The sequence below is a fragment of the Cucumis melo genome, chromosome 9 (genome assembly GCF_025177605.1).
Source record: "Cucumis melo cultivar AY chromosome 9, USDA_Cmelo_AY_1.0, whole genome shotgun sequence".
NCBI classification, from domain to species: domain Eukaryota; kingdom Viridiplantae; phylum Streptophyta; class Magnoliopsida; order Cucurbitales; family Cucurbitaceae; genus Cucumis; species Cucumis melo.
In genome coordinates, this window is record NC_066865.1 from 21,785,288 (window position 1) to 21,810,180 (window position 24,893).

The 24,893-nt window shown below is 29.6% G+C and overlaps 3 protein-coding genes and 1 long non-coding RNA gene across 4 annotated transcripts; all 4 read right to left on the minus strand.

The window, feature by feature from the left end:
- Positions 1-1,916: 1,916 nt before the first annotated feature.
- Positions 1,917-5,810, minus strand: LOC103483053 (receptor-like protein EIX2). The gene is made up of 2 exons (XM_051089780.1): positions 2,756-5,810; positions 1,917-2,268 (listed from the first exon to the last, which is right to left on the minus strand). The coding sequence occupies exon 1, from the start codon at positions 5,758-5,760 to the stop codon at positions 2,761-2,763; it is 3,000 nt and encodes a 999-aa protein (XP_050945737.1). The 5' UTR covers positions 5,761-5,810; the 3' UTR covers positions 1,917-2,268; positions 2,756-2,760.
- Positions 5,811-11,383: 5,573 nt separating this feature from the next.
- LOC107990325 (receptor-like protein EIX2) lies at positions 11,384-14,161 on the minus strand. Its single transcript, XM_017048217.2, has one exon. The coding sequence runs from the start codon at positions 14,159-14,161 to the stop codon at positions 11,384-11,386; it is 2,778 nt and encodes a 925-aa protein (XP_016903706.2).
- A 2,174-nt stretch (positions 14,162-16,335) lies between these two features.
- Positions 16,336-20,011, minus strand: LOC103483056 (uncharacterized). Its single transcript, XR_001764886.2, has 3 exons — positions 19,737-20,011; positions 18,062-18,422; positions 16,336-16,398 (listed from the first exon to the last, which is right to left on the minus strand). It is a non-coding gene; the product is annotated as an uncharacterized LOC103483056 (long non-coding RNA).
- A 1,566-nt stretch (positions 20,012-21,577) lies between these two features.
- LOC103504707 (uncharacterized) lies at positions 21,578-24,817 on the minus strand. Its single transcript, XM_008469108.3, has 6 exons — positions 24,542-24,817; positions 24,357-24,449; positions 23,029-23,275; positions 22,845-22,941; positions 21,984-22,049; positions 21,578-21,897 (listed from the first exon to the last, which is right to left on the minus strand). Exons 1-6 carry the CDS (start codon positions 24,708-24,710, stop codon positions 21,700-21,702), a joined length of 870 nt encoding a protein of 289 aa, XP_008467330.1. The 5' UTR covers positions 24,711-24,817; the 3' UTR covers positions 21,578-21,699.
- Positions 24,818-24,893: the final 76 nt, after the last annotated feature.

A 24,893-nucleotide genomic window follows, 5' to 3' on the forward strand; every position in this document is an offset into this window, starting at 1 on the left:
AAAAGGGATATATATTAATAAAATATGTTATTAAAAAATATATTAAACAAATATTTGCAATCCACCGATATTAACAAGATATCTAACTTTTTTATAATCAAAATGAAAAAAGTACAACGAAAATAATTCTATAATTAGATATTATATTTTTTAATAACATATTTAATAAGATATCTAATTTGGAAAGATATTTTTGAAAATTGAAATTTGGAAATATATTTAATAAGAAAAGTTATTTTTGAAAATTAAAATTTTGGAGATTTAAATATTTAATAACAATTTTTGTTAATATATATATATATTTTAAAAAATTTTGAGAATTTATTTTTAAATTTTGGAAAGATATTTAATAAGGAAATATATTTTTGAAAATTAAAATTTGGAATTTGGAAAAATATTTAATAAAAATTATATTGTGTAAAATTGGAATTTGGAGATTTGAATATTTAATATAAAAAAGAAGAAGATGTGAGGTCCACACATGGACGGACGACTTCCAAACAAAGTCGTATACGGGATACATGACTTCGCTCAAATTTGTCTTCTACCCTATTTTTTACATTACTTTTAACAAACACATTTTTTTAAAAAAATCAAATATATTGGAAAGAAAATCAATTTTCTAATTATCACTATCAAAATCAACCTTGTTTATTTGTCAAAATCACTTATAAATTTCAACAAACGTATAAATACTTAGCTTTCCCATTAAGCTTTCCGATTAAGCTTTCCTAAAACTTCGTTACTTCTTAACCATTTTTGAAAAATGTAATATATATAGTAATTTAATTGATTCATTTTTTGTAATAACTATTTTTTTAAAACAACAAATAAAATGAAATTCAAATTATATAAAAATTTTCATAAAAATATTATAATAAATTTTATATTTATTATATAAAAATTTTCATAAAAATATTATAATAAATTTGGACTTGACAAATGATGAAAAATATTCACTAATTATAATGCAAAGAACTCATGAACTACAAAGACAAATTTAAGCTTCTCATGGCAAAAATGTATCATAAAATTTGAGAGAGAAAGGAGGCCTACAATAACAAACATACAATGACGGTCAAGCCAACTTCTTGATTTTTAATTATTTTTTACTACGCTTTTTTTTTCAATGTCTGACATTATATATGTGCTCATAATTTCTTTTTTTATTTCACAAAATTATAGAAATATCAATATTACAATTAAAAATAAAAATAAAAATAAACAATATCTTTAGCATTAGATTTTAGATGAACACCATTATTGCTTTGTCTTTCAAAAACAGTTTCAAAGTTTTAAAAGTTCAATAATATAGTTGGGATCATTTATAAGTAATTTATGAGTTAGTCAATATCTTTAGCATGGCGAGATTTTCCCATTTTCCCATCATTTAATGTTGGTCTTTGAACAGTTCAAAAAGAAATTACTTGGGCCATTCAACTATACAATACAACCATATATATATATATATATATATATATATATATATATATATATATATATATATATATATATGCTCATGTAACTTGTAAGCACTTTCTTTGGCCAAAAGAAGAAGAAAAGAACCTTATAAGCACTTTAATATCCACATTATCTATGTGCTAAATAATTATACAGAGTAAGAATAGAGATAAAAACGAAAGATTTTTTTTAATAAAGTTAATAAATTTAAAGTATTTTCAAATATAGTAAAGGAAGAAATCAAAATACTTATAAAATACATATATTAACTGAATTTATTATTTAATTTTTGTATAGTTGAATTGATTATAATCAAATGATAAAACTTTTTTTTAGCCTACTTAAACTTTTATAAATATTAAATTTGGTCCAAAACTGACAAATTTATAGAATTCTCTGACCCTTAAAATTTTAATTAATGATTGCATGATTGTTAAGACTCAATTTTAACGATGTACAATGAATAATTTTGATGGTAATTGATTTCATTTCTTGTCGAAAATGTTACACAAGTTGGATATATATATATATATATATATATTGGAAATGTTGTTTGATTTGCTATAATCACAATGTTTTTATTACTATTAAGAAAAGTCCTATTAAAAAAAGCTCTATTAAACATGCATGGTAGCCCAGGGGTGGTCTTCACTTGAGTTTGGTCTTCACTTGAGTTTGGTCTTTAGAGTGATCACTAGAAAGTTGGTTGCATAAGCGGTCATCATAGCATCGACCACCAAAGGTAGTTGTTGAAGTAGTCGCCAAAGGTGTGGTCATCAATCGAAATTGAGCGTAAGATCATACGGTCTTCAGTGGATTTAATTAACCGTTGGAGTTGATCATCGAAGGTGATCGTCAAAGTTTGTTGTCGGTGGATAGAGTTATTTGAAACATTGAAAAAAGAAAGAGTTAGTTATTTTAACATTTTTACTCTCGTCAAAATATTGTAGTAAATGCGTTATAAAAAGTAGACGTAGAAGTTACAAGTTTCAACAAAAATTTGTTATTCTTTAGCAAAAAGTTCAAATAATATATACTTTAAATATATATATATATATATATATATATATATATAAAATTACAGTAAGCTTTAGGTTTTTTTTGTGTCTATAATGTTATTCACATTTTTAACCATTACGAATTAGATTCTTAGTTGTGGTTTAAGGGAGAATTTAATATCTAACAGAAAATAATGAAACCTATATAAATTGACATAATTAATCGGTACTGAAAATTGAACTAAAAGAAAAATAGACTATAAGAAGAAAAAAAAATCAAAACAAAATGTCATTACCTAACTCATTGGGGAGTGCAGATTGCTTTAAGTAATTGTATGCTCCTCCAAATTGTTAAATGAACCTTGTAAGTGGCCTCATCCACAAATTTGTAATAACCATATCTCCAACTCTTCTTCCATATTAAACTTCCAACCACTCCCCAAAACCCAACTATATATCCAAGTATTATCATTATGTAAAGTAACCACCCCTCCCATTTATCTTCCTGGTCTTGATCTAGATAGTTGTCAATACTTTTGGATGGTGACTCTGATGAATTCTCTTTCACACATTTCATTGGGAGCGGATCTCCACAAAGATTTGGATTTTCGTCAAAACTTGAAGCCTCATTGAATGTGGAGAGATGACCCTCTCGAGGGATTTCGCCTGAGAAGTTGTTGTGGGACAACTTCAACATGCCTAATGAATTTAGTTTTGATAAACTTAGAGGAATTGGTCCAGAGAGTTGATTGAAAGATAGGTCGAGTGATTCTAATGACTCTATTTCCCCAATTTCGGTCGGAACTATCCCAATTAGATTGTTGTGCGACAAATTCAATCCAATCAAGTTTTTAAGCTTTGTTATTTCACTTGGAATGAAACCCACCAAAGAGTTGTTAGATAGGTCTATACTCACCATTGACATTAGATCTAACAAGGAGTAATTGAAATAACTTGATTTGAAAAAATGTACCACAGATTTTCCACCATCAGGGCATTTTGCTCCATTATAGACGAAATAACGACCATTCATACAATAATAATAGAGGGAGCCGAAGGATTCTCCGTATATATATTTTGATCTTGTCATTTCGTGGAAATTACTGAGCTTTGATGGGATAATTCCCTCCAATTGATTGTTTGCTAGATCCAGAATTTTCAAGTAAGTGAGATTGCATAGACTTGAAGGAATAGTACCATTGAACAAATTACTTCGTAGCATTAAAATTTCCAAACTTTCAAGATTATTCCCTATCCATCTGGGTATGTTTCCAGAGAATTTGTTTTTCTCAAAATCTAAAATATACAAAACTTTGGAATTCTTTAATACAATCGGCATGAATCCCTCAAAATTGTTATTTCTCAAGCATAGTTTCTCAATATTAGAAAGATAATTTCCATGTGAATGTGCAAAGGTTCCGGAGAAGTTGTTGTGCGACAAATCCAAAATTCTCAAGTTTGGAGTCAACAAGCAATCTTGAAACACTCCAGATAGCTTATTGTAGGAAAGATCTAAGATGACCAAACTCTTTAATCGGCAAAGGGAGGGTGGTAAAGAATCGTCAAAAAGGTTATTATTGAGATACAACTCTTCTAAATTGGGCATCTGATTACCAATGCTGGCAGGAAGTGGTCCCATAATTTGATTGAATGAAAGATCTAAATTAGTGAGATTATGTGATGTGAACCATGTTGGTAAATAGCTAATTGAGAGACTTGTGTTGGATAACGACAAACGAAAAAGGGCTTTTTGCGTTCGAAGCCACTGAGGGAAGTCCCCTCCAAAACAACCAATACATGAGGAAGCATCAAAAACTTGTAATTGAAAGGGAGGATTCCAATCAGATTTGATGTCCAAACAAAGAAGTTCATTGTAGCCAATACGTAAGGAATGCAACTGATAGAGATTGGCAAAATGAACTTCTGTAAGAATGCCTTTGAGCAAGTTTCTTGATATGTCTAATTCCTCCAACTTCTCAAGTTGGGTAAAACATTCGTTGCCCACCTCCATTAGTCTATTTTCTTGTACATACAATTTTCTCAAGTTCAATAATCTTCCAAATGCGGTTGGAATTGTTCCAGTTAAAGCATTCCTCGATAGATCTAAATATTCAAGGCTTGATAAATTTCCAAGTGAAGCCGGAATTGGACCGTAAATCTTACTATGTCCAAGATCTAAATATTCAAGGCTTGATAAATTTCCAAGTGAAGCCGGAATTGGACCATAAATCTTACTATGTCCAAGATCAAGGGACTTCATGCTTTTTAACATTCCCAACCAATCTGGAATTTTGGTTTTAAAAGATGTATATCCTAAGTTAAGCACTTGAAGATCGCAACCCGTAGATTGATTCCCATAACGACTTCCAAACACATCTCCACCAAGATTATAGTTCCACGATAAATCAAGTACTTTTAGACCACAATTATTTCGAATGAAGGTAGAAATTCCACCTTCAAAAATAACATTGAATTGATTCATTGAAAGGTCTAAATACTTTAAGGAAGTCATATTTTGAAAAGCCTTAGGAATTGTATCATTTAACAGATTGAAAGACAAATCTAGAAGTTGAATTCTAGAAAGGAATGATGAATAATTCAACCATGAACTCAAAGAAAAATGGGTGCTTTGAAGGCGACAAGCTCTCAATCTTAAAGAGGACAACATAGGAAGAGAACTTATTACTTGCATCAAATTCAAAGATTTTGAGAAGTCTATGTAAGCCAAGCCAAGGAACTGTAAAGATGAAAGATGAGATATCCATTCAACATCACCAGTATTAGCCATTTGCAATTCATAATTGAAAGATAAATCAAGAGTATCCAATTTAGTAAGATTTCCTAAATGTGGAGGAACTTTGCCCGAAACAGCTGTGTCAGAAAGATTAAGATATGTTAATTCGACCATTGAACCTAAGAAGCTTGGGATTTGAGTATAGAAGTTGTTCCCACTTAAATCCAAGTAATTTAAGTATTTCAACTCAAGCAAACTAGAATCAATGGAATTATTGCTGTATGAAGGTGATGAGTCGACCTGATAATCGTATCGAAGATCAATGATAGTAACATGTCCAGTAATTTGATGGCAACCCACTCCATTCCAATTACAGCAATCAGTTCCATTCCACGAAGCCAAGCGATGGGAAGGATCATCATAGAAACTATTCTTGAATTGAAGAAGAGCTTCACACTCCTTTTGAACGCAAGCTGCTGTTACGGACAAACAAAATGGGAGAAGCAGCAACATCATGCATAACACACAAACTAATACAACTGAACTTTTCTCTGAAAGTTTCCTCATTTTGGTAAGAATGGAATATATTCGATCAAAACTGAGTAATGAATAAATTTGGTTAGGAGTTGAGTTTAATTTATAATGAACGAATTTGTCCAACTTTTTCTTTCTCAATCTTGGCCACGTTTAATTGAAAATATCAATTTTTGTATTGCTTTAACACCACTCCACTCGTAGTTGTTTTGATCTTTTTTTTCTAGCCTTTACTCCAATTTAAATTTAAACAAAGTATTTATTTTATAACAAAATTTAAAATTATAATATGTTATTCTGTTCTATAAAAATTATATAAAAAAAATAATATAAATTAAATTATAATATGGTATTCTGTTCTATAAAAATTATATAAAAAAATAATATAAATTAAATTATAATATGTTATTCTGTTCTATAAAAATTATATAAAAAAAATAATATAAATTGTATTAATTTAAAAATAATTTTAACTTGACAAGAAGAAATATGTTATTTAGCTTCAAATCATATTAAATTAATTCTATATTAATAAATAGTTGTAAGATACATTCTTTAGATAATATATAAATTAATGAGTAGAAATCTTACAAAATAAACATATTTATTAAAAAAAAATTCTGATCTTAAAAAAAATATTCTTACAGAAGTATATGAAAATGCAAACTTTTAAGTATCTATAATTTTTTAAATATTTAAAATTTTCAATCGTGTACATTCCAAGATAATAACATACCAAAAAGAAAATTGCAATAATTTTTTTTAACTTAAAATTAAAATTTTTAAAACAATAACATAATTCTATTCACAGTTTATTTTTACAATTGCTAGCAATTATTTTAAAAATTATAATAATCCCAAGTGGAGTCTTAACGTTCTCAATTATATTTAAATTCCTTCTAATAAGGATTACTAATTAAGAATAGATCAATTCTAAATAATATGTTATTTAATAACATTCAATTAGAGTAAACAAGGTTAGACAATGAATTAATAAGCTTTGAAAACTTTTTTTTTTTTTTTTTTTAAGTTTAATAATAGTTGGGATCATTTTATAATAAATGAATTTTATTTCAAGTTTTTCTCTTTCTCAATTTTGGCCATTGATTTTAAAATATCAATTTTGTTTTGTTTTTTTGTTCAACAGAATTTTGTGTATTGTTTTGACATGATCATGATTGATACCATGGTGATCATATGGAACAAAAATTACATGTAGATTGATTTTTCCTTCTCAACTTTATTTTTAATTTTTATAGAAAGTAATTCCATTCTAAATGCAAACATGTTTTTTCTAAAAATATTAACTAATATATTATTCTTGACACTCAATCAAATGTGATTACGTAAAGAAAATACAACCAAATAAGACGTTAAAAAATAAATAAATACGTGAGAGAGAAAAATGTTTTGTTCAAACATCAAAGACTTTACTTTTAAGTCAATGCATTAACTGATATAGGATATTCAAATTCATGGACTCAATCCAATAATAGAACGTGTAATGTAAAGATAATGCAACCAAAGAAGACGTTAAAAGAAAAAAAAGAAAATATGAGAGAAAAGCCTATTTGTCGAAGCATAGAAGACTTTACTTTTTCGGTCGATTCAAATTGAACTTTATATATTTTAATATATTTTTTTGTCGTTACATCCAAACGATCACTAATGAAAGAAGGAACGACCAAGAATCATATTGGCCACTTGGTTGTAGACAATGATATGAGATGTGAAAGAAAATTGATGAATGATAGCATAAGTCCTTTTGTGAAACTATCAAAAAGACTTCATTAATATTCAGTCAACTCTTTTTTTTTTTAATTCCTCATTCTCATTTTCTTCATTCTATTTCTCATTTTCATTCAATTTCTTCCAATTTTAATAAATTTCCCGTAATGACTTTGAAAAATATTTTCCTACGGTCTTTAAATATTTTAATAGGAATTATAAGTTAATATACTTTTATGTGGATTATATTGTTTCTTATCAAATTAATCTTTTTTAGAAAATCACATCGTTAGAGTCTCATCAACTTTTTTTTACACGTATTTTATGGGACATATTTGTTATAAAGATAGTTTTGAAATATAGCAAAATGATCAAAATACAAAAATATAATAAAATTTTAGATTTTATCAATAAGATATAGATATAGTAGTATTGAATCAATGTTTAATAGTGTATATCATTGATAAACCCTCAAATTTTGTTGTATTTGTAAATGATTTTAATAGTTTTACCATTTATAATAAATTCTAGGAAAACTTTCCTAAATATAACAAAACTCACAGAGTTAGCCATTTTTTAAATATTTCAGATTTTTTCCTTCTATCTTTTTCTCCTCCCTCCATTTTTTAATCGTCTTCCTCTGTACTCTTTCTTTTTTTAGCTGCGATTTCTTCCATTTTTTGTTTTTAGATTTGGATAACCAAATCTATTTCTTTCTATCGTCATTCTTGTTTTTTTCTCTTTTTTAGAGGTCTTTCTTCCTCTTTCTTTCTTTTTTTTTAATTCACCATTGTATCGTCTTTTTCTTTTCTTTTTTTAGGTTTTGATGGTGTATAAGAATCTTGAAAAAATTGGTTAGACATTTAATTTAAATTAGGGTAACCAAAACTAAAAGATTATGTAGAAAGAATATTAAAAAAGATCGTTTATACCAAAATTTGAAAAAAAAAAAATCGTTTAGATTTGGGATAGCCAAATTGGTATTTTTTTAATTTATTTGGTACACGATCATTTAGATTTCTTTACACAATGGTTTAGATTTATTTACTTTTTACACGATCGTTTACATTTGGCTACTCCAATTCAAATGATTTTTTTTCAAAATTTTTTATACACAATTTTTTTTTTTTTACTTTACTTTTTTTAAACGATCATTTACATTTAGCTATTTCAATCTAAATGATTTTTTTTTTCAAGATTCTTTATACACGATCTTTTAGATTTTGCTACTTTGTTGTACACATTCGTTTAGATTTGATTATCCAAATGTAAACGCATAAAAAAGACGATGGAAAGAAATCGCACCGAAAAAAAGAAGAGGAAAAGTAGAAAGACGACGAAAAGAAATCAAAACAAAAAATAACGAAGAAAAAAAGAAGAAAAACGATGAAAAGATTAAACGGTATAAATAAAGAATTGAAAAATAAGAAAGACGATAGAAAGAAATCGCACAAAAGAAAAAGAGAAAAGAAGAAAGACGAAATCGCATGAGAAGACGTACGGAAAAGACGAAATAATAGAGGAAGACGAATCGCGAGAATGAAAGGAAAGATGGAAAGGCAAGAATATTTAAAAAATAATTAACTTTGTAGGCTTTGTTACAGGGACCGTAAATAGTTTATAGTTTTGTTATATTTACGTAAGTTCCACTAAATTTTTTTGATTAAGTTAAACCACCTTTTATAATTTTGTAGGGTATATAAATTTAACACTTCAATTAGATATTTTATTTTCCATTTTCATTTAGTTTCTTCATCCATTTGTTCATTTTCATTCAGTTTCTTCATCCACCTAACCTAACAAATTCCCTACATAATAAATGCAAAGACTTTGAAGAAAAATAATTTTCTAGGGTCTTTAAATATTTTAATATGAAGTATAAATTATATACTTTTTAGTCTCCAAGTGAAGAATACGTGCCTTAAGTCTCCATGTTTTATAAATATAAATTTTTAGTCCTTATATTTATAAAAAATATAAATATAAGTTTTCAAAAATGTTTTAGTCTCTAAGTTTTTAAAAATAAGTTAAAAAAGTTCTTCAAATAATTTTATATTTTTATTTTAAATAATTTTATGACATTTAAAATGAGAAGAATATATTCTAAAAATCATATTTTTTCCAAAACTATTTTTTCTAATTTTATATATCATATAATTGTTTTTAAAAAAAAATAAAAAAAAATACTTCAAAAATCTTTTAAACCTATTTTTATAAACTTTGGAAACTAAAAATCTTTTAATTTAATGAAAGTAAATGAAGTGTAAGTTTTATTTTTGAAACCAAACCCAAACCCTAACGATTTTCTTCTAAAACTAAAGGTAATAGTGTTTTTGAACTGTTTTTAAAAGTTTAAAGATATATTTAAAAATTTTGAAAGTTCATAAATATTTTTTATTCAAAGTGCGTTGATGTTTAAAATTTTTGAAAGTTCAAGAATATCTCAAAGATTGAGTGCACTGTTAAAGTTTCTGTGATATCACTCAACATAATTTTTTAAGATTTCTCCTTCAAAATCTACATTATATATATTATATAATGGGACAGTTGCAAATATTGAAAATTAACCAAAATATTTATACAAAGTACAAAATTTTAAATTCTATCAATAGTAGTCTATCGATGTCTATGTCTATCATTCATAAAATTGAAAAAATTCTATATTTTATAAATATTTACGCAGTTTTGTCATTTACAATAATTTTTCCATTATAATACCTATTATTTAAAGGATATAATAGATACATTGAAACTTAAAATCACCTAAAAAAATTCATAATCAACTTTTATTTCATCAGCCAAATCTTGGAGTAATTTTGCATTCACATAATATTAGCATATAGTTTCCTAAAATTACCAAAGGAAGAGAACATTATCAAAGATTCAATTTGTTTTAATTTTTTTTTTAAGAAGTTATGGGGTCTAAACTCCACTTTATTGAAATAAGGATGTTACATATGTTGGGGTTAGAGCATAGTCCAGATTACTAGATACAAAGTTTAGTTGATGAGTGCATTTAAATTTAACGAAATTGTGCTCTGACGGTAGTCTTTGAATAGGGAATGCCTGCTCGACCACATGCGAATCTTTTAGTTGTTCATTCAATTTAAATTCAAAGTGCATTTTTTCTTTTGTTACATTGGCAACATAATCTCAATCGTAAACGAAGCCACTATTTACGGTGCACAAACCACTCTAATAATTCATTTTTACAATGAGAGAGACGTTATAAAGTACATATAACCCAAATTCTTCTTTGTATATATATATAAGAAGATACTTTTTTTTTTTTAATGAATCAGACTCTAGTTTTATTACAATTGTTCAGATTTCAAATTTCATATATCTTTGAAATGAATTTTCTATCAAATTTGAAGGAGATCACTTAAAGAAATGGTTTCCTACACATGCATATTTTTAAAAAGCAAATCATGTGGTCTAATAGATCACATATTAACAACATTTTGGGTGTAAATTCAAAGATGAAATGAGAAGTGATTCTTATCAAACACATTTTTTGAAATAAAAATTTTGTCTTGCTGTTATATTTTTAACCATGAAATATTAAATTTTTACTTATGTTTGAAAGGTGATTGTAAGAAAAACTCACGAAATCAATCAATATAAATTGACATTAGGGAAAATTGAACTAAAAATTTTAAGCCAATAATTACCATTTTTATTCCAACTATTTTCATAAGAACACAATGCCCCATTGACCTTAAGACTACTTCTTTCTATGTCTCATTTTTGTTCAAACGACACATCGACAAGAAAAGCTAAGAAATTATAATTCATCCACAAAAGATGATAAATAAGTGCATATAAACTAGAAAAATAAAAAAAGAATAGAAGTAATGAAAAAGCAGAAAAGAAAAAACGTTACCCAACTGATCATTTGCTAATGCAGCTTTCTTTTGGAGCAACTCTAGCTCCTCCAAATTGTTGCATGAACCTTGTAATAACCCTCATCCACAAACTTGAAATAAGCATGTCTCCAACCCGTCTTCAATATTAAACTTCCAACAACTACCCAAAATCCAACTATGTAACCGAGTATTATCGTAATGTAAAGCAACCACTTTTCCCATTTATCTTCCTGATCTTGATCTAGATTGTCGTCAATGTTTTTAGATGGTAGCTCATATGGATTCTCATTCACACATTTTATTGGGAGTGGATTTCCACAAAGATGTAGGTTTTCGTCAAAACTTGAAGCCTCATTGAAGGTAGATAGATGGCCCTCTCGAGGAATATTGCCAGAGAAATTGTTGTGGGATAATTCTAATGCACCTAATGAGTTCAATTTTGATAAGCTTTGAGGAATTCGTCCAGAAAGTTTATTGAAAGATAAGTCGAGTGATTCTAACGACTCTAGTTCTCCAATTTCCATAGGAATTGTCCCAATTAAATTGTTGTAGGACAAGTTCAATCCAATCAACCTTTTAAGCATTGTTATCTCTTTTGGTATGAAGCCCACCAAAGAATTATTGGATAGGTCTATATTCACCATTAACCTTAGTTGTGTTGTGGAGTAATTGAAATGATTTGATTTGATAAATTGCACCACATTTTTTTCAGTATTCAAGCATAGACGACGCCAACAAAATCGAATGAATTCTTGTATGCCCTTTCCTGTTATCATTACGTCGAAATTGTTGAGATTTGATGGGATACTTCCATCCAATTGGTTGTGTGCAAGATCGAGAATTTGCAAATTGGGGAGGTTGCAAAGACTTGAAGGAATAGTACCATTGAACAAATTGCTTCGTAGTCTTAGAACTTGTAAACTTTGAAGATTATCTCCTACCCATGTAAGTATGTTTCCTGAGAATTTGTTTCCTTCCATATCTAAAATTTTCAAACTTTTGGCATTCTTCAATACAATTGGCATGGATCCCTCAAAATTATTGTTTCTTAAGAATAGTTCATAAAGAAGAGAGGGATTTGCATGTGAATCTGGAAACGTCCCTGAGAAGTAATTGGACGACAAATCCAAAAGAGTCAAGTTTAAAGTAAACAAACAACCATGAACCGTTCCAGATAACCTATTGTTTGAAAGATCCAAAGTAAACAAACTCTTCAATTTGCAAAGCACGAGTGGTAATGAATCATTCAAAAAGTTATCATTGAGAAACAAATGTGTCAATCTGGGCATTTGATCGGCAATGCTGTTAAAAATTGGTCCAACTATTTGATTGTGAGAAAGATCCAAAGTGGTGAGATTCTGTGGTGTGAACCATGTTGGTAAACAACTAACTGAGAGACTTGTGTTGGATAACCACAGTTCATCGAGTGCCTTTTGTGTCTGAAGCCATTGAGGGAACTCACTTCCATAACTACCAATACATGAACCTATATCAAGTTTTTTCAATTGAAATGGAGGAATCCAATTAGGTTTCATGTCCAATGAAATAAGCTCATTGTAGCTTAAGTATAAGGTATGCAACTTTGAAAGATTCACAAAATGAGCTTCTGTAAGAACACCTTTGAGTGAGTTGCTTGATATGTCTAATACCTTCAAATTCAATAATCTTCCCATTGAGGTTGGAATTTCTCCAGTTAAAGCGTTGTTTGAAAGATCTAAATATTCAATGCTGGATAAATTTCCAAGTGCAGCTGGAATTGAACCATGAATCTTACTGTATGAAAGATCAACCAACTTCAAGTTTTTGAACTTCCCTAACCAATCTATTGGGATTTTGGTTTTCATAGATGTATCACTTAATTGAAGCACTTGAAGATCATGTCCGTGGCTGCAACCCACAAATTCATTCTCATAACTACTGTCAAACACATCTCCACCAAAATCTTTGTTCATCGATAAATTAATTACTTTTAGACCACAATTATTTCTAATGAAGGAAGAAAGTCCACCTTCAATACCAGTGAACTTATTTCTTGAAAGGTATAAGAATTTTAAGGAAGTCATATTTTGAAAAGCCTTAGGAATTGAACCGCTTAACTGGTTGTAAGACAAGTCTAGAAGCTGAACTCTACTAAGAAATGAAGAATAATTTGAGGAAACTAAAGAGAAGGGGATGTTTTGAAGGTTACAATAATTCAATCTCAATGACACCAACCAAGGAAAAGAAGTTAGAACTTGTATTAAATTGGAAGTCTTCGAAAAGTCAATTCCAGTCAAGCTAAGGAACTGTAAGGATGAAAGATGAGATATCCATTCAATATCGTCATTGGTTTCCGGCCAATTAAATGATAAATCAAGAACAGCCAATTTAGTAAGATTTCCTAAATGAGGAGGAAGTTTTCCAGAAAATAATGCGAAAGAAAGATTAAGATACGTTAATTCTTCCATTGAACCTAAAAAGCTTGGGATTTGAGTATAGTTGAAGTGATTCCCACTTAAATCCAAGTAATTTAAGTATTTCAACTCTAACAAACTAGAGTCAATGGAATTGGCAGATAAAGGTAATGAGTAGAAGTCGACCTGATTAATATCACTTCGAAGATCAATCATAGTAACATGTTGAGTAATTTGATTGCACCCAACTCCATCCCAACTGCAGCATTCTGTTCCTTTCCATGAAGCTAAGCGATAGTAAGGATCATCAAAACTTCTCTTGAACTGAAGAAGAGCTTCAAGCTCATTTTGGATGCAAGTTATGGAAAAACAAAATTGGAATAGAAGTATCATGCATAACATACGCAATAATACAATTGAACTTTTTTCTGAAACTTTCCTCATTTTGGTAGGGATTTTAATTTCATCAGTACTGCTATGCATTGAGACTAATGTAATATATAGAAAGCATTCTTTTTAAACAAATAATTGATTACAAATTTTTTAATTATGAATACCAAAGGTGTAACATATTGTTTTTGGTTTTGATCTCAACGCCTCTATTATATTCCTGACATATTTGAATGGATAGAGTTGTTGGGAATTGGGTAACTTTAGTTGAGTACATGTGCTACACTTTATAATTATGTTAATTCATTTTTCTTTTGCTTTTTCATATATATGTGTGTGTGAACTGTGAAGAGATATGTTTTAAAAATATGTTTTTATCTCAACTTTATTTGATTACTGTATTCCCCCAAGACCAACTTATATACTCCCAAATAGATTCAAAAGACCACGTTGGGGTGTCAGCACACTGTGTACGGTCATAGTTTTTAAATTATCACTGTGTTATGTTAATATCAGTTTGTTTTAAAATCCCATAAAGCCATAGGAGGAATTATTGAAATATTGTTTTAAAAACAAAGTATTAATCTCATTAGGACTACAAGAGACCAAACATAAAAATGATGGTGTGTGTTAGAGTTTGCAGCCCACTGACATAAAATAATGGGGTGTGACAGTCGAGCTATATAAAATTACAAGTTGTTACTTCTTGTCTGTACAGTGAAATAAAATCAAATTTGGATTGGTGGTAGAAGACAATTTTATCCTGACCACTTCCCATTTGAATCTAAAGGTAAGTAATTAATATAAATATACTGTTTTTCTTAGTACTTTCTTCTTCTTTCTTGTATCAGAAGATTAGTTTTAAAAACATACATTTTTAGTTTTCAAATTTGTAAGAATAGATACACTTTTGTCTTTAAGACAATTATTTAACACAACACTATATACAAATTGGGTCAACTTTTGATTTTATATTTCAAATAAGTGTGAAATGACATGTGAATATGTCAAATAATGTGGGTATTTAATTTATGTATTGTTTGTAGGTTTTTTCTTTGGTCAAATAAGTGTGAATTTAGATTGGTTGGTAATTTGCAGCAGAATTTTTTGTTTACATTTTTGTCATTTTAATAAACTCATGCTTTTGGCTGGGATAGAGAAAGAAACAGAATATAGAGAAAAAACGAATAGATAAAGAGAAATGGCAATCCACGTTGCCACGACTAGTGATCAAAGCTAGAGATGTGGCAATTAGGTGTTGGTCTTAAACTACTTTCATATACAAGTTTGTTTGATCTAGAATTCTCAGTGTTGTCTATATAATTAAACATGTTCATTGGATTGATTTTTGAAGGGAATCATTAGAGTTAGTCCCTCGAGGTGGCCATCGACGAAATTGGGCTTAAGAGGTGGTCATCTAAGTTTTAGTCACTAGAGTACCGACCGTAGAAGTTTCTGTTACCATAGGCAGTCGTTGAAGTTGGCTGTCAAAACCCAGTCGTCAAGAAGTGGTTTTCGTTGGAGTTAGTTGTTTGAGTGATTGTCATAGTTAGTCGTCTCTTTAGAGTTGATCAACAAAGGTGATTGTTAGTGATAGTCGTTGGAGGTGGTTGTATATATACATATGCAAAATTGGAAGTTGCAGATGGTCTACATTTTCGTTGAACTGCCAAAATGATCGCCGTAGACAGTCTTCACTAGATTTGGCCAACAAAATTCGTTGTCAAAGTTAATCAGCAATGAGTGACGTTAATGGAAACAACGGAAGGAGTAGGAGTCGGTTATTTTAGCCGCTAAATTGTAAATAATTTTACTATAGTAAAATGGTCCCTTACTCTCATTATTTTAAACCCACGTTCCTAGACGTTAAATGTGCATATAATAACGAAGTTACAACCCTACTCTAGTCGTAAAATTTACATCATTGTATAATATTAATTAATATAAATGGATATGATAGTGAAGATAATTGTTATCCTGTGGTTTGGTGAACAAGTTTAAATAAAACTGAAAAAAAAAAAAAGAAGAGTACATATTAGCAACTTAACTGATATCAAACAATGTTAAAAGTTGTACCCAAAAAAGAGAAAAGATCAGATTGGTAAAATTCTTAAATTAACTTTTATTTCACGAGACAAATCTGGAGTAATTTTGCATTCATATAGTAGCATAAATCATCACATTGATCATTATATATGGATATATACATTAGTTATAAGAAGCTTTAGCATAGTTCAAACTCCACAAAGGAGATTAATTAGGTTCTTGTTCATATTTTTGTGTAGCATTACCTGCATCAAAGAGATTCAATTTGTTAGTTTATTAATTTAAATTTAAGGTATTAAACTAAGATGATATAATTTTTCTTTTTTACTGTTTTCAAATATTTGCATAGTCTGCTGTGTAGGTCAATGATATATGCTCACAGATATTGTTAAGCTTATTGTTAACTTCCCTTTGCAATAATTGGAAAGAAAAATGAAGCCCAAAAAGACATTGATTTTTTGTCATATTATTGGTAAAGAAAATCCAACTTTGAAATAATATTATAATCAAATAATCTATGAATTTTAAGATTGGTGTCAATTATGCTTAAACTCTTTTCAATTTGTCCACACAATGTTACAATGATATTATTCTCAATTTTGCATGACATGTTGGGTAAGTTGTGTTGCTACCTACTATTTTTTTTTTTCTTTGACATTTTCCAATAATCCTAACCCTATACATCTTCTTCAATGGACTGTGAGAAATTAAGATCTCCATTTTTTGTTTATGCTGATGGATGAGAGGGTGCTAAAGTAGAGAAAAATAATAGCTACGACCCGTAACTTGTTTAGATGAGTCTATTAAATTGATAGGATATAACGTTTTGTTTAAGTTGGTTTGATAGATACACAAGAGAAAGTAAATATATATATGGGATTTTTTTCAAAGATAAATTTTGGTGGTTTGAGAATATTTACATATTTGGGATTAAATATTTTTTTAAAATAGAAAAATATTGAAACTATTTGCAAAATATAACAATATTCATCCAACTTTCTATATTTCATTTGAAAATTTTTGCTAATATAAAATAGTTTTTTTTTTTCTATTCATAACAATTTCTCTTTAAAAAATTATATGAGAGATTGGTCTCGTTCCGTAACCATTTTCATATTTGTTTTTGGTTTTTATTTACATTTTCTAAATTACAGAAATAGCAAATTTAAAAAAGTGGATAATTCTCCGATAATCCCCTTTGAGAAGCCTCTAATAACCGTTTGATAACTATCATATTTGCTATATTCACAATATGTAAAAAAAATGTGATATGAGCCGTTTTTTTCTAAATCTTTTTGTCATCTTCTCTAAAATCTTTAAAATATACAAAACAGACATTTGATTTTTTCTTTTAAAAATTTGAATTTTTTGGTTTTTGGTTTTTGAAAATTATATTGCACATTAGGAGGTCTTCTAGGATTTAGTCATTGGAAGCGGTCGTCAAAGTTGTCGTTGAATAGTGAATTTATTAAAAACATCGAAGAAGGGGGATCGGTTGGTTCTTTTAACCACGAGATTGTAAATAGTTTGACTATAACAAAACGGGTATCTTTACTCCCCGTTATTTTACGGCATAAATGACAAAAGAACCTAAAATAATGACATATATAGTAAAATGATAAAATAATTACAATATATAGCACAAAATTTAGTAGCATCACCATTATGATTATCGCATCTCAATTATTATGGAAGAAAATTAGAAGAAGCTTTAGCATAATACATGAAATTACCAAAAGGAAATTAAGGTTTATGATCGTCTTTGTGCATCAAAAATGTAATTGATTAGTTCATTTAATTTAAATTTAAGACATTAAAATAAGGATGAACTTAAATTAATCCACTGAGTGAAAATTAAATGTTTATATATAAGAAAAATTAATCAAACAGAAATAAAAATTTAATTACCTGACTTCATTTGCGAAGACAGATTCCTTAGCTTTAACCATTTCTACGAACCTCCAAATTGCTACACGAACTTTGTAATTAGTCTCATCCACAAAATTGAAATAAGTGTATCTCTCCAACTCTTCTTCAATACTAAACCTCCAACAACTGTCCAAAATCCAACTACAAATCCAAGTATTATCATGATGTAAAGCAACCATTTCTCCCATTTATCCTCTTCCTCATCTTGATTGTCAATGTCGTTTCCATGGATTCTCAGTCACACATTTTATTGGGAGTGGTTCTCTGCAAAGATATGGATTATTATCAAAACTTGAAGCCTCGTTGAATGTGGAAAGATGACCCTCTCGAGGAATGTTGCCTGAAAAATTATTGAAAGATAGGTCAGACGATTCTAATGACTCAATTTCTCCCGTTCCGATAGGAACTATGATTCCAAGTATGTTAGGTCTTGTCATGGGTAGGAAGTTGCTGAGATTTGGTGGGATTCTTCCCTGGAATCGGTTGTGTGCAAGATCCAAAATTTTCAGTTTAGTGAGGAACTCAAAGGCATGGTGCCATTGAACAAATTATCTCGTAGTATTAGAAATTGCAAAATTTCAAGATTATGCCCCCAACCATGTGGGTATGTTTCCTGTCAATTTGTTTTCGGTAAGTTCTAAAATTTCCAAACATGTGGCATTCTTCCATACAATTGGCATGGATCCTTCAAAATTATTGTCTCTTAGGTATACTTTTCGAATATCAGTTATATTTTCATGTGAATATGGAAAGATCCCTAAGAAGTTGTTGGACGATAAATCCAAAAAATGCAAGATTGGGTCAACAAACAACCTTGAACCATTTCAGATAGCCTATTGTTTGAAAGATCCAAAATTTTCAAATTTTTTCAAATTCTTCCATTTGCAGATTGAAAGTGGTAAAGAACCATTGATGAGATTATCACTCAGAAACAACATTTCCAATTTCGGCATTTGATCGCCAATGGTTGTAGGAAGCGTCCCCATGATTTGGTTGTTTGCAAGATTCAAAATGGTGACATTTTGTGGTGCGAACGATGTTGGTATAGAACTAATCGAAAGACTTGTGTTGGATAACCTCAAATCAACAAGTGCTTTTTGCATGCATTTGAAGCCATTGAGGAAACTCACTTCCAAAACAACAAATACATGAAGTTGCATCAAAAAACTTTTAATTGAAACCATAATTGTTGCCAATGAAGGAAGAAAGTCCACCATAGAAAATGAGTTTTCTGAAAGATATATCATTAACTTTAAGAAAGTCATATTTTGAAAAATCAACAAAGGAATGGAACTTAGCACTCCCATCAAATTTGAAGCATTTGAAAAGTCCATTGCAGTCAAGTAATTAAAGGGTTTGTAAGGAGGAAAGGTGAGACATCCACTCAATATCGCCCCATCTTGTCTCATCAGATTCTATATGATGATAAATCAAGAGCAACCAGCTTAGTGAGATTTTCTAAATGGAGAGGAAGTTTTCCAAAAAATAATGTCAAAGAAAGATTAAGATATGTCAATTTAACCAATGAACCTAAAAAGTTTGGGATTTGAGTATAGTTGAAGTCGTTCATACTTAAATCCAAATAATTTAAGTATTTAAACTCTAACAAACTAGCATCGATAGAATTGCTATGTAAACGTGAATAGTAGTCGACCTGATAATCGCGTCGAAGATTGTTCTTCGTAACATGTCCAGCAGTTGGATTGCATCCAACTCCATTCCAATTTCAACAATCTACTCCATTCCATGATGCCAAGTATTGAGAAGGATCATCAAAACTATTCTTCAATCGAAGAAGAGCTTCACTCTCCTTTTGAATGCAAGTTATAAAGAGAGAGAATTGGAGCTGTAGAAGCATCGTCATGGATAAAAGAGACACTACAACAACTGAAGTTTCTTCACAAAGTTTCTTCATTTTGCTAAGAATGAGTTAATGTGTACTGTATGAGTTTGGTTAAGAGTTGGCCTCAATTTATAAAACGCCAACATTTTCTTTCCCAACTTGGCCATGTGGTTAATACACACACACACACACACACACGTATATGTATGTATATATTGTTTGTCCAATCAAATAAGTCTTTATTGAAAAAGAAAAAGAAAAACAAAGGTGTTGGGAACATTTAAATTAAGTCAACAAAAGGATACATCATATTAATTTAAAAGAAAAAGTGGAAGAGCTTTTGTATAACGATCATCAAAACTTGATTTTTCTGTTCACACTTAATCTTTTAATTTTTATATTATATGTTAGTTAGATGGTTGGAAACATGAAGATAAGAAATGATGAATGTGATTCCTAGATAAAGCTTATCTGCTTTGGAGTGTGAAAGGTGTAGGGGAGGAGAAGATATATTTCATTGACATTGTGATTCTGAGTGGTGAAGGTAGAAGGAGATAGAGGAGGAAGAAGAGACAAAAGAGATATAAAATAAATGATACATCAAAATTAACTAACATAAATTTAACAAAATTTGCTAAATTATTTAAAAGACGTCATTTTCATACTACATCATCTTTTTGTTAGTTAACTAACGGTCAAATAAACTTCACTATTTTAAAACTCTTTTCAAAACACTCGATAATAAAAAATACACATTTTTTAATTTCAAGGATGAAATGAGCAACTTATCTAGAATATCAGGAACTAATACGGTAAATTGCTTTATCTTTTCAAATATTCTCAAATCTTCACCGAATCTTATATATTTTTATAAAATATCATAAATCTTATATATTCTCAAATCTCCTGAATTTGTTTCAAATTTTTTTTTTGAAGGAATACTTGAATTATTAAACAACATTCGTAATTACAACCATTTTTAGTTTTCAATTTTTGACTTTATTCTTTTTACCATACTAGATAAAAGTGGATAATCGATCAAATTGCTGATATATACCATTGCAGGAATCAAAATATTATTTATGTTTTTATTTAATAATTTCAATATAATTTTTAGTATGTTTCAATTATCATTTTTGCGATATTTTAAGTAAGGCAATTTTGCTTTTTTTTATTATGAACCATAACTATGATGTAGCATAATCAAAGTTTTCATTGCAAGTCTATTTGATGTCTTGTCTTTTAAGTGGTTTTGATTAGATTCTTTTAAGTTCAGACAAGAGAGCTTGAATTTTATAATTCATGTGTTGAATTGCATACCAAAAACATTCTCGTAGGATTGATCATCCACCAAAACGAAAGTTAACCTTTAATATCAATCAAAAATTAACATTGCACAATATTAGTCACCTGATCAACATGGAAGAAGATGTTATTAAAGATGTTTAATATTCGGTGACCTTTCATGGCGATGTCCTCTCGTTCGTTACATTGTCTATGTTGTCATTATATTTTCCAACCTTTCATGAAATTGATCAATTTCACTGCACTTTTGACTTTAATGGATTGAGATGCCCCTTACAAGTATAATCTATCCATATAATATAGATTCCTAAGAATCTGAGAAATGAAAGCTTCATAAATCAAGACTATTAAATCAAAGACAATACACAGTGCAATATCCTATAGTAAGATATTTAATTACTAAAGTTGAAATACATAAAAAGAATTTCATGGGCATAGACTGTAGAACATGTCTCACACAATCATTTTTTCATTCGTCAGCAAATTTACATATTTTATACATTTTTTTACCAATCTTACATTCGATGCCATTGAATTTGGTGGTGAAAATACATCTCTTAAATGGTTCCTTAACTGCGGACCTTTTTAATTCATTATGAACTGCTTGACTCGATATTTGACTAACGTCACCTAATGCCCAGGCAAGAGATATATGCGGTCTTGCTTCCTAAAAAAACAGAGTACTCTAGGAGATCATCTTCCTCGATAATTGAATAAAGATGAAAAGGGGAAAAAATAGTTAATGTAATTAACCTTGTAAAATTCAGGAAGATTGTGGAGCTTATAAACCTCATTAACAACTTGGATTTGTTTTCTGATCTGCAGCCAATTGATAACAAAGGGATCAACTCTTTAATCCCATGTAATATTGTGAATCTCAACCATGTAAAACTCATGAAATCATCATACATAAACTATGTCAACAAACATCTCAAACTAAAATGGCCTAACAAACAAGTTTGTTCTTGAGTTTACAATTATAAACTTGTAATTTCAAAACATCACATGAGAGTGTCAGAGAGAATAACAATACTAAAGAGAGCATTTAGATTCAAAGTATTAACAAATATAGTAAAAGTTCAAAATAATTATAAATATGACGAATTTTGTCATATGAACTATATTGCAAATATTTGTCTATCACTGATAGGCCAAGAGCTTATTTGCGATAGGAGTCTACCGTTGATAGAATTTGCTATAATTACAATTTTATTAAAATGTTGTTATAACACTTAATTATTATCCCTAAAATAGCTGCTCATTGTAATTAACTTTTAATTTTTTAATAACAAGAGTGCAAAACACATCTAGGCAAATGCATCCGTATATGTGTTTGGTAAACCTCAACAATTTCTATAGAAAATTTGTCTCGTCCTACAAGATCCTGTTTAAAAATTATAGTCTAATACTCTAATTCAAAAAAATTTATCCATGCATCAGATGCATAAATCAAACCCACAAGTGAGGTAAAGGGTTAACTATAATCTAACTAAGAAACTAAAACAGAAGTGGAAGCTTCCATATTATTGGCCCAAAAACTGAGAATCCAGAAAAGCACATTTACTACAGAAATGCAGAGATAACGAAAACGGAAATCCCTCAAATGTGACGTACCTCCATTAGCCCTCCAGTAATAATTTCCATTGACAAAAAGGTTCGAGAAAGATCATCGTTAACAAAAGTCTCCCACTTACTAAAATCAATCCAATATCTGTTTAAGAAAAGCACAAGTTAAATACAATAACAAGTTGGAAATTACTAATCAAACTAAATGAAGAGTTCTAAACTTTTAGCTTACCGCCTTGGGGACTGAAGCTTCTGGCGAAGCATTGTCACTATTGAGTCAATCTGGTGCACTCGGATTGGCACTGTTCTTGACAAACTTATGTGAAATTCTCTAGCCAATGCTTGCTCAAGTTTGTGGTCATCTTTACATAAAACGTCCAATGGAATGTCAATATCAACCAGATGGAGAGCAGGCACAAGTGAGGAAATTTTCTTCATAAACAAGGCCACCTCCTTCCTTGCATTAGTTGGTACATACACTGGGAACATGAAAAATCAAATATTTTTAGCTGGGCATGGGCATCCACGTGAAAAGTCGTATTGCATAGAACAAATGAAAATCACAACAATTATTTAGATTCATGTAATTGTGAATGTTTATCTTGTCGATGTTCAGAATCTTTTTAAATTTTTAGATTATAAATCAATAAACTAAACAGAAACCTGCAAAATTATACCAAAAAGGCATGTATACTTCTTTTAAATAAGTCATATACTTTATCTACTTTTCCTCATCAATTACGAACATTTAGAGGATTGTAGATGCATCGATCACAGCATTTGGTGAAAGTGCTTCAATTGACAAAAGAAGCTTAGAGGAAGTTTTAATTCTAGAGCCAAAACGCCCAGCAGTATAAAATCACCCATCAACTGACACTTGAAGGTATTAATGAAACATTATCTTAGATATTATTGATATTCTTCGCTGGTTCATTATGATATTCTAGAATTCCATAAGGTACAATAAAGGCAAAAATATATGGTGTATTTGGATTACATTTTCAAGTGTTTAATTTAAAAAATAAGTTATTTCGAAAAAAAATTAGAGTGTTGGAAGCTTCTCAAAAACTATTTTTAAGTATATTTTAAACAATTTTCTAAAAAATGAGTTTCTTGAAAAATATTTTATTTTTTTCTTAAGTAAATCAAAGGGACATGAACTGAAATGCATGCAAGTGATAAGTTTTACTAATCAATGTTTAAGAGGCTACCTAAAGGTTTGAGAGGCATAACCCAACATGAAATCAACATATATTTCAAGAAGACAACATTGTAAGAGTGGCCAAAAAACCGAGGTTTATGACTAATTGTTAGACATTGATATTGATTCCAATCTAGACTCTAACAACTACTCGTTAATAATGAATCAGTGATCAACCAAAGAAGAGCTCCCTAGAAATAGAGTCGTAGTTGTTCCAACTAACAATACGCCGATAAAGAGTAACAAGTATTTCCAAATATATAAAAAAACAAAAAATCCCCATTGGGTGGATCAAAATGGAAATAGGAAAACTAAGTTTAAGAATCAGATTAGAAGAACTACTACATGGGTTCACATACCTGGGATATAGACGTGTAGGGCATAGTTTCCTTGAACGTGAGGAAAGCTTCGAACCCTAGTCGCCTGATCGATTGGCAAGTCATCCAAGACACCTAAACAAGAAATATCGAAAAAGTTGATAAGCAACGTTAGAAAGTAGAAAAATAAAGAATGTAAATGTAAGGAGGAAGAAGAAGGGCACTACAGGTGGAATTTGGAAAATTGAGAAGTGAGAGAGGCGGTGGAGGCAGAGGTAAAGAGCTCACAGTCTCATCGAAGAATTGTGGTGTTGATGTGGATGCTGACGAAGGGGACACTGTATCCACTTCTTCGTCCGACGAGCTTCCTCCATACGAAGCCCTCAGAGCATCCATTCTCTGCTTTGTCAATGGCAGCAACGACGGTGATGCAAGTGCAAGTGCAAGTGACACATTGTTCTTAAACAATTCATAGCTCTTTATGTGCCCCCAAAAGCCCCAAAAGCCCCAAAAACTACTCTTTACTTTATAAACTATATATAGTTTCAAATATTCATTTTCTTCGTAAATAACTTTATA

Coding starts and splice junctions, on each gene's coding strand:
- LOC103483053 (XM_051089780.1), bottom strand. CDS start 5,760: ATGAGGAAACTTTCAGAGAAAAGTTCAGTTGTATTAGTTTGTGTGTTA.
- LOC107990325 (XM_017048217.2), bottom strand. CDS start 14,161: ATGAGGAAAGTTTCAGAAAAAAGTTCAATTGTATTATTGCGTATGTTA.
- LOC103504707 (XM_008469108.3), bottom strand. CDS start 24,710: ATGGATGCTCTGAGGGCTTCGTATGGAGGAAGCTCGTCGGACGAAGAA. Junction 24,450..24,541: donor CAATTTTCCAAATTCCACCT/GTAGTGCCCTTC, acceptor TTTCTTGTTTAG/GTGTCTTGGATGACTTGCCA. Junction 21,898..21,983: donor ATCTTCCTGAATTTTACAAG/GTTAATTACATT, acceptor CTGTTTTTTTAG/GAAGCAAGACCGCATATATC.